We start from the raw sequence: 10,744 nt of genomic DNA on the forward strand, positions 1-10,744 counted from the left end.
GTCAGACAATGCTTGTATTTTCAATATTCCCTTAGAAAAACATTGGAGAATACCTATTTGTCTTAATCCTTAGAAACAGTTCCAACCAAAATGGTTACGTAGATTTTGAAGGTTGATATGTCTTCCAAAATTGTTTCCGCTTGTGTTCTCATTGTGGAGGTTAGGGTTTTTTGGGTTTTTTTTGTTTTTAAAATCTTTTGAAGAGAATCTGTTAGTTCATTCTATTCGAAACTAATGAGAAAAAGCACGTTAGTAAAGGTGTTTATGGAGCCGAAGTCACAGCGGCCTTTTTCAAAATACCGAGAGTACTGTTGACAAACTGCAATTTTCCTGTCCTATCAATTTGTTGTCATTTTCTTTGAACAAGGCATTAATGAAGCATTTGTTTATATATTTCTTATGACGGAATGATAGTATTTGTAAAAATTATGAATGTTCTTGTTACATAGGGTTTTTTTTTGGATGTTCATGAAAAATAGTCTTTGAGAAATGAAAGTAATTGCATGTTTTTTTCTAATTTTTACTTCAAGTTGTTATGTATTTTAAAAACTCTAATACACAGAATATATGGTGAATGATTCTTTATATAGTCATTATATATAGCCGTGTGGTCTAATCATTCTTTACATAGCCTTACAGTTTAAAATCTAAATTGATATAGAGTACATATCTTAATGATGATCCTTTTGTTATGCATAGTCCTGTGGCCCTTAGTTTTTCTTTGCAGAATTTCAAACAGCTGTGTAGCCAACAGGTGATAAATGTCCCATTTAGCTTTCTGACTCTCTAGCTCCAGAGCAAAAGAATTGCTGATCAATTACAGCAATTGTCTCTTAAATGAGCTTTTCACATCTGCCTCTTATTTCATTAGTTAACTGTCTGGCCAAAGATCTGATAAGATGGAATGCTAGTGTCTTTTTTCGGCTTGTTCTGTCTGTCTCTAAGGTCGTTAGCAGAGTGGGCACAGAAGGGTATTTATCTACTACCTACAACAAATATACATTCTCGTGTCTAGAATGCAGTTGAGACTATTTATTGCAATCACCTTAAGAAGAAAAAAAAAATAAGTGGTTTCTTTTCAGGTCTCCATTTAGCAACAACTAATGTAAGACGATGGCATTTCTTACTATACGAAGCTTTTACTAATAACGTTTGCCCTCATATAAACATAAAAATCTAATCTATTAATTTAATTTAAAAGTGTCAAACTTAAAAAAAAGTGTCAAACTTTTAAAAGTATTTTTTAAATTAGCAAACATTATGATTAATAACAGATCGTTATGATTAAATCCAGCAATTATTATTAATTCTTGGTTATGTCCCTCCATGTTGGCACTTTGAAATAGTAGCATTTGTGATTTGCTATCTTATATATCATACAGCAGTCATCCTTTTAACTGGAAAAAGAAAAGTCTTTATGATTAAGTAGTGTTTAAACTGCTCATAGGAAAATTTCCTTACCTGTAGAATGGCAATAATAATATGTCACAGTATAAATGAAAATTAAATGAGACCATGTACAAAAGTCATTTAACACTGTGCTCAGCACATAGTAAGTGATCAATGAATAATAGCCATTATTATGTAAATAGTGTCACATTTAGTTAGTATTTCTTCTAATGTCTGTTCATAGGCTTTGGAAGCACAACACAGCAAGATTTTATAAACATTGCTTAATAGGTTAATTGTGTGAAATTCAAATTTAAATATATTTAAAAATTTTAAAAACTGATGTGACGATCTATTCGTAAGTTATTTTGATTTTGTCTTTTGGAAGAAAATTTCGGTAGCTCTTCAGTGATCATTGGTCTGCGATCCAGGAGATAACCCCATAACAAATGTCATTGTGAGAACAGCAGCTCTAAATAGCTCATCAGTTTCAGTAACTACCCCCCACCTTGTTTAAAAAGTTTAAGAAATGCCTTGACCAAATAACCCAAGGTGAAGTCAGTTTTTTAGTATATTTCACATCTTCTTGACAATCTGAATATTTCTTAATTAATGTTATAAAAATGTTAGTGAACATGCCCATTCATGTTATTTTAGGAATTCTATTCTGAAGAAAGTTTTTATAAGTGAAAACTGTATAATGGATGAACTTGGAATGATGGTGTCTACTACTGCAATTTCACTTCGTTTTAACCTTTCTTTGTCGTAGGCCTTGTTTGTATGAAGTCCAGCACTTCCGTGGTTGAGCTTGTTATGCTGCTATGTTCTCAGGTACGAAATCTTATTCACTCGATTACATTAAACCACACGAGGGGATTTTTTTTTTTAATCTCTAACAATAGAATGTATGCAAACATATGAATATGTTTACATATATTTTGAACTTCCATCTATTATCCCATAGATGAAGAAAATAATTTATAATAATAGGTACTTTTATCAAGATGCTCTTACCATGCAAATATTGATTTGGTTTCTTCCTCCTTTCTTCCATTCTATAGCTGTCTCTTTGTTTCCAACCCTCCCTATCCTTCCATTGTTCCCTATCTTTTTATCTCTGAAAAAATATACATACATATATAAAAGTTGTTATTGATCTTTTGATACCCTTCTTTATATCCCACCTTTTAAAGATGATACATTAGTAGAAGTTATAATTTTGATACTTATTGTTAATTACATGGTTTCTTCTCTATTAAATTCAAAATAATGAAAACTAATTTTTTTCCATGCAATAGTCAAAGTATCAAATGCAATTCATTACCGAGTGGTCTTTGACATGATCCCTTTCTGCTTCCCTTTCCCTTTTTTAATGGAATTTGCATATTTCAATGTAAATTCTAATTTTATCTTATTTTATCTTATTTTTCTTTAGTAATCAAAATTAAAAATAGAATTATAATTGTTGGATATTGTTTCTTTTTAGCAATGATAAAACAAATATATATATATTTGTAATATTACAAATATATATATATATATTACATAAATGTAATATGTATATATGTATTACATTTTCCTGGTAACTAAAATAGGCACCTAATAGTCTTTCTTCTCATTAGCTTTTTCGAGTCTCCTCGTGATCCTCATTTTCATTTAAGTAGAAATATTTTGTAATATGAGAATGAAAAAAATGATTGTGTGTTTGTAATAGGTAGTCATTACATTTACCCATAGTTTCCTCAATAGAAAGAAAAGTACATTTAAACTGTTTCTAGTTATTGACCTGAGGTCTGCCTAAAAGCACAGCTAACTCCCAAATAAAAAACAATATGGCTTCAACTGGTCCTTTAAAACATCAGCAAAAACAAAGCAACCAAAGACTTACCTATTGATTTCCAGTCTCCAGGTTTACATTCTTCAGGAATATGTTCATAGAGAAGTCATTAGGTCCATTTCCCTCTTTTCAGCCAGGAAGAATATTAATAAGATGTTAAAGAAAATAGCATCCCTAGCAGGAGTTCATCTTCAAGGCATTTGAAATTGTGACCTACTGCTATAGAGTCCTGAGTGCGAGAGACATTCCGAGAGATCTCTCTGGACCTTTATGGATCTTGATGATGCACATTTAAAGAAAATACTTTTATGAAGAAAAAAAAAAAGCTTAAAATGTCTTCTTCCTTAGCTCTGGGTTTCACTGCAGTTCAGAGAAATAAAGAGGAATGTAGCATTAGGGTCTAGTGTCTTTGATGGCCTCATCATCTAATCATAGGTTTAACATTACTCATTTGCTGGCTCCAGGAATTCCTGCCATTAAGGGCCCTAGAGATGAAACTTTGCCTCAGATATTGATTGAAAGGAAGAGTGAGAAATTCAAGCTCTCTGTGCAGTGCACTTTATTTCAGCGTTTCAGCAAAGCAATGTTATAAACATGTCTCTTGGTTTGATTTTTAAGTTGATTTTTTTGAATAATTCAGAGTGTGTTTAAATATTTCAGGTGGTTAATTGATTAAATATACCTCCTTGAAGTGACTTAAAAATGTATGTTAAAAAAAGCTCTACTAGTTTTGTTATTTCTGTTAAACTGAAATGTTGCTTTTCAGAAAATATTTTTAAAGAAGCAAATGAGTAATCTTCCTTCAGTACAAGTCAGGTGGGAGGAATTTATATTCTACTTTGAAATTATCTTATAAGACCATCTTTGTAGATTATTAATTGTTCCATGGATTTCTAAAACCTTGGTTTCAAGGACACGCACAAAAAAGGACATGTCTTCAAAGTTTCTAAAAATATTCCACTGTTTTTCTCTGCTGCCCAAATTCAACATGATTTATATCCTATTTTCACCCATTAGAAGAGAATCCACAGCAGTAGCAGACTTCTGATCAAGAGAAATAAATATAGTTAGTGCTTCTGTGGAGTTTGCTTGGTATAGCACTCACCAAAGCTGGGTTCTCTCCTGCAGGCCTAATGCATCTCTTCAACAGTGGAGCTGAACCCTGTAGCATTAGCGCAGTTCTGTAGGCTGCCTTTGCCTAGGCAGAAGGCAATCCTAGGGAACCTTTTATGCTGCAGAGTTCTGAGTTGTCTTTCTTTTTTTTTTTATTTATTGTCAGCCTTTTGTTAGTATTGGTAGCTCCATGTTATTGTGATAAGAAGTTATTAGTACTAACTAGATAGTTGAAAATTTGAATGTGTAACTACTGTCTTGATGTGTGTGTGTATTTATATATATGTATGTATGTATGTATCCCCCACCCCCCACAAACTGGAAATTACAACTAAGGTATTATCCACATTGTGATTTAATTCTCAGTTAAAATAAGTTTTTGATGCAAATGGAATTTTCCAGTTTATTCATTTGCTTAAAATGTGCTTTTCTCTTTCCAAATTTATGTAAACCATAGAAGGATAAGATTTTGTTTTTAGAGAATAGGTAGCTAATGGTTAAAGAAGAAAAGGAAAATGCAGCATTTCTTGCATGGTCCCCCCACCCCCATTTGCTACAAATTAGATGCTTTTATTTTTATGCTTTTCATTTTAGAAATTTCATGTTAACTTCTCTATATTGTTAAGGATATCAGCTTTTCTTTTCTTATTATCTGAGCTCCTGATTAAACTTACTATTGCCAGTGGTTTATGTGCAAAATATGGTCTAAATTTACATGAGATCGTATTACAGATGTCTGAAGGTACTCGTCAAGGATAATTCAGTTCATATGCACAGCCTTTTAAACTCCAAGGGACATGCCATCCAGTCTACCTCCCCCCCATCCCGTGGAATTTTTGGTCTCTGTAGACAACATATTTTAAGCTTTAAGAAGCTGTTAGTATTATCATTATATCGCATTTATTTTTTCCCACAACACTTTTACTGTATGTTGAGTACTTTTTCATGTGGAACTTGTGACTCTAAAGTAAATATTAATAATTGACTATTCTTTTTCCCTTTCAATTTGTATTAAAGTTGCACTTCATGGCATCTTTAAAAAATGGTTTTCTGTCATTTGGAAGTAAAATGAACTGAAGTAAAAAATTAATGTATTGTTTTGACAAAATCAGTGTTTAATCAGTTAAATACAATGTTTTCTACAGAGTTCTTCAGTATCACAGGTCTAATACTGTTCTCCAAACTTACTTTATATTTTCGCAATCAGATGTGGTCGAGGTGCTTATATTATTCTATATGTGTACCTTATTTTCCCGTTACATTATTCCGAGTGTATTGTGTTCTTTGATGAATAGCAGATTTAGTTTTCAAGTAAACTTTTTTAGGTACTATAATAGTTTCTAATTATTTCCAGATTTTTTTTAGGAAGTCTCCATCAGAGGTACTTCAGGAAAAATTGAGTGATGTTATCCCATAGGATTTCTTTAAGTTTTCATAAGTAAAGCTTAGCAGATGTCACTTACATTTTTCTGTGCCTTATCTGTCAGTAGAAAACATTTTATAAATTGAGAAACTTTTATGTAAAAAATAATGTCTCTTGCTTTTTAAGTACTTGGTGACTTGAAGCACCGATTAAGCAAATGTATGCTTAATAAATCATTTTTATTCTCATTAAAAGCCCAAGCATGTATAAGTGACATAAAGTAGAAGTCAGCCTTGCAAGTCTCTTTAGGATCTGTTATGAAGTTACTAACATGAATTATTTTGTGGTTTTGTTTGCCTTTCTTCTTTTCTAAATATTTTATATACTTAAATATAAAAAGGACTTTAGTGACTTCACTGATGCAATCAAGGCCTTTTAAACACAGTGCTTACAAAAGAACCACAACTGAAGAACACTCTTCCTTTTTCAAATGATTCGGTCTTTGAACATTAAAATTTTTCATTTTTCTTCAGTATGATACAGTTTAGTCAGATGGTACAAAGCAAAAAGACATGCTTTTCTTCTAACTATAATAAAGCTAAGATTGAGATACAAAGACATAGATAAAATAAATGTAGTAGCCTACTAAACAATATTCACTCATGAGTACTCAATATTGAAAGGATTTTTGGTAGCGTAATATGAAGATATAAGTGAAAGCCAACTAGAGATAGACTAGATGTTTTTTCATCATCTTTAGAAATATGAAATCTTAATTATAATGAAATTATATCACATTTATTTAATTGTTTAGTGATTGCTTTTTTAGCATTAAGACGGTTACTACAGATTCATTACTATATCCTTCTATTTTTTAAAGAGTCTAATGTTCATCTGTGAAAGCTGGCCATTCTGTAGCTTAATTTGAAATCGATAAAGAATAAAAAATCATGGCATGATATTTTAAATTGACTATAATCAAATACTGTGAACCAAGAATAAGATTTCGTGGAAGGCTTTGTCGAGATGGACTGAAGATGAGCCCCTTGAAGCTAACAGACTTGCCATAAGCATTAGCAGGAAAAGAGATACAGGCCCAGGAAAGAGATCCAGAGGGGCATGGCCCCAATGGGAGCTCAGGCCAGTGACCAGCCTCCCTGGGAACACATCTGAAATTAAGTAGCCAGACTGTATTTATTTGAGGTTGTTTGGTTATGGAGGGGAATTACCCATTTTCAGGCACTACATGATCGAGGGTATTTTTTTTATATATATATGTAAAATATTGTAATGCGTTAATAGAACAGAAGTGAAATTGGTAAGAAATTACTAGCTTGTGAATAGTATTGGCTATTTCATGGTTTTTGCCTTTACAGGTTCTGCCTCTCTTTTTAGAAGGAATAAAGCTACTGTTTCATTCTGAGTATTTAACAGAGCTCTGCCTTTTTCTCTGGACCATGCCTGACCCCAACTCTCGTCTGCGGTGTTGTATCATAGGAAAGTTAAAGGGGCAAATTGAGCATTTAAAATTTTTTGAGTTGCTATGATTATATCATCTATCTAGCCGGAAGGTTTATAGTATGTCCTAAGTATAAATGAAAGTTAAGCAGTAGATTGAAAATGTGGCAATGAATAAAGATTATTGTCAACTTGGGTCATAATAAAGATTTTAAATTATTAGGAAATATGGAGGAAATTATATAGTAAAAACAGACATTTTGAGGGAAGAAGGAAGAGAATATAAATATTAAGTAATCAGAAAATGTCCATTTATTATATCTGGGGACAATGCCTACTGAAAATGCAATGGGAGAGCAGATTCAACTATCATTTATCTACCCGAGTATTCATAGCATCCCTCTATGAAAATGTAATCAAAGGTTTAAATAACATGTAATTCAAATTACTTTTCATCATTTATGTGAGAAGTTAGTCGGTATAATACATTTTGAGTCAATCACTTTTATGTTATTTTTTTTTCCTAAGCTACCTATAATATATATGATACTCACACATGATATCACACTTTCCTTCTTGTATATTCACCACAAATTATAAATAGAGAAGAAAAAGAATGGATGAACAAAAATTTATCTGTGTGAAAAGGGTAAAATATAAAAAAAAAGAGAAATGAGTTTTTCTCATGTCTGAATTTCCCTAATTCTACCAAAATGGGAATGAAAGATCAGTAAGCCTCAGCCACTTGTAGAATAACCCTTCAGAGAGCTGTAATTTCCGTGGTGGAGGAGGGACGTAGTGTGTTCTGGATGTCTGACAGGCTGCCCCCACCACACACACAGCTGGAGCCCCTTTCTGTGCTTGGCCACGACATCTGCTATTTTGGTTTGTTTGTCTTCCTCCTCTTCCCCGCCCCCCCCCCATGTTTATATTACATACATCTCAGGCACATTAAAACAACTTTGAAAAAGAGTGAAAACAATGCTTATATGTTTCACAGTCCTGCTGTTAGCCATTCTCCTTCTTTTTGGTGGATTCTTTTCCTTTTTGTCATTAATTTCGACACGCTTTATTTTTATTAGCTATCATGTAATAAGAAATTTTCTGTGTCCTCTTTTTATTTTATTGCACATTTTCTTGTCATTTTTTCTGTGGTTTTTTTCTTTTTTTGGTTTGTTGTTGTTCTTTAAATAATTATATACTCTCAAGAAGTGCCACATAGTACTTGAGTCCCATGTATCCTCCCCCTAGTTTCCTCCAGTAATGCCATCTCATATAAATGTGACACAGTATCAAAACCAGGAAATTGATGTTGGTACAATACTGTTAACATACAGACACTTAACTTTCACAATTTTTTTCATGCATTCATTTGCGTATATGTATAGATCAATGCAATTCGATCCCTTATGTTGCTGTAACCACTACCACTATTGAAATACAGAATTATTACTATTACTTCATGGCTTCCTAGTTATTTCAAACTCTTTTCTTTTATGAAGCTTTTCTGGTTTGTTATTACGTGGTTCTAATTACTCCATCATTCCCCTTAGCAGTTGAAGTACATGTAACTAAATAGTAAATATATGTACCTGTTTACATATTTTAATTGGATGCTCTTATAGGTGATAAAGGCATGGTTTTCTCTCTCCATAACATTGGAATTTCTTTTAGAATAAGCATTATGTCCAGTATTTCCTCTCTTTTTGAAGCATTCCTTTCCACCACATGGAGAAAATAAGTATTTTTTAGTCTTATTAGTATAATTACTTAACATTTATTGAGAGCATTTTAAATTAAAAATGTTTATTTAAAACTATTTGAAAGAAGAAACTACTTACGGATGACCCAGTCTTACGTTTTCCAAGGTCACTTTATGGATGTTATTTCAATTATGCTACAAATTTACAGCATAACAAAGTTTACTGTATTTTTCTGTTGCCAGTAGTCTTCTGTTTTGCTCACTACTATGCCATCCACACCTAGCACAGTGTCCAGAACGTAGTACAGATATTTATTTCTTACTGAGTTAATTCACGAGTAAAAGGAAAACAGAATCCTTAATAAGACTTGATTAATTTATTTTTATTGTGTAAAATATATATAATAGAAAATGTTCCATTTTAACCACTTCAAGTGTACATTTCAGTGGCAGTAATTACATTTACAATGTTGTATAACCATCATCGTTATTTATTTTCAAAATTTTCAACACCCCAAACAAAAACTCCATACCAACTCAGCAGATGTTCCCCATCTCTCTCCCTGAGACTCTGGTACCTCTAATTCACTTTTTGTCTCTATGATTTGCCTACTCTCAATATCTTATATGAATGGAATCATACAATATCTGTCTTTTATGTCTGGTGTCTTTTGCTTAGCATGATGTTTTCAAGGTAATATATGTTGTAGCATGTATCAGAACTTCATTCTTTTTTGTCGTCGAATGATACTGCATTCTGTGTAGAGAACCACATTTTATTTATATTACTCTTTTGATGGGCACTTGGATTATTTCGACTTTTTGACTGTTGTGAATGCTGCTGTTACATTGGCTTACAAGGATCTTTGTGATTCTCTATTTTCCGTTCTTTTAGGCATATTCCTAAGAGTGGAATTTGCTAAGTCATGTGGTAATTCTATGTTTAACTTTTCAAGGGACTGCCAAACATTTTTCCTCAATGGCTGCACCATTTTACATTTTCATGAGGAATGGGCAAGGGTTCCAGTTTCTCTATATCCTCTCCAATAGTTCTTTTTTGTTGGTTGGTTGGTTTTTATTTGTTGTTGTTGTTTTTAATTTTAGCCATCCTAAAAGTGTGAAGTGATATCTTGTTGTGGTTTTGATTTGCATTTCCCTAATGACCAATGATGCATCTTTTCATGCACCTAATTGCCATTTGTACATTCTCTTTGGAGAGATATCTATTCAGATCTTTCCCATTTTTTAATTGGGTTTTTTATCGTTGAGTGGTAGGTGTTTTTTTTAATTTATTCTGGATAGTAAACCCTTATCAAGTATATGATATGCAGAGAGTAGCTCCCATTCTGTGGATGATTTTCATTCTCTTTATGGTATCCTTTGATTCACAAAAGTCTTTAATTTCAATGATATCCAGTTTATCTATGTTGTAAATTTGACTGCTTTCGGTATCCTATTCATTAATTCATGGCCAAACCCAAGCTCATGGAGACCTTTCCCTACTTTTTTTTTTTTTTTTGGTAGTAGTTTTATAGTCCTAGTTCCTAAATTTAGATATTTGATCCATGTTAAGTTTTATATATGGTGTGACCATCCAGTTTTCCCAGTGCCATTTGTAAGAGACTGTTCTCCCATTGAATGGTCTTAGTGCTCTTGTTGGAAATCAGTTGAGTACAGATGCTCAAGATGATTTCTAATGAAAAAGTAGTTCCAGTATATTAAAAGAAAAACAGTTTTTAAATATTATAAAGTTAAATATAATTTCTTGTACCCTCGGAAATTTTCAGTACTTATAAGTAATCACTTAATATGTATCCATTCAAACTATATTTTTATACTTAAATGCAGAAAATTGATTTTCTCTATCCATAACTGTTGTAAC

At 32.2% G+C, this 10,744-nt stretch overlaps 1 protein-coding gene across 1 annotated transcript in view; it reads left to right on the forward strand.

Moving 5' to 3' along the window:
- Positions 1–10,744, forward strand: part of NBEA (neurobeachin) — a 600,762-nt gene that overhangs the window by 257,934 nt on the left and 332,084 nt on the right. Inside the window, exon 34 of the mRNA XM_023531608.1 lies at positions 2,159–2,220. Coding sequence (XP_023387376.1) covers positions 2,159–2,220 — 62 coding nt within the window. The remainder of the gene's footprint in view (positions 1–2,158; positions 2,221–10,744) is intronic.

Source organism: Pteropus vampyrus, unplaced genomic scaffold (assembly GCF_000151845.1).
Source record: "Pteropus vampyrus isolate Shadow unplaced genomic scaffold, Pvam_2.0 Scaffold71, whole genome shotgun sequence".
Lineage (NCBI taxonomy): Eukaryota > Metazoa > Chordata > Mammalia > Chiroptera > Pteropodidae > Pteropus > Pteropus vampyrus.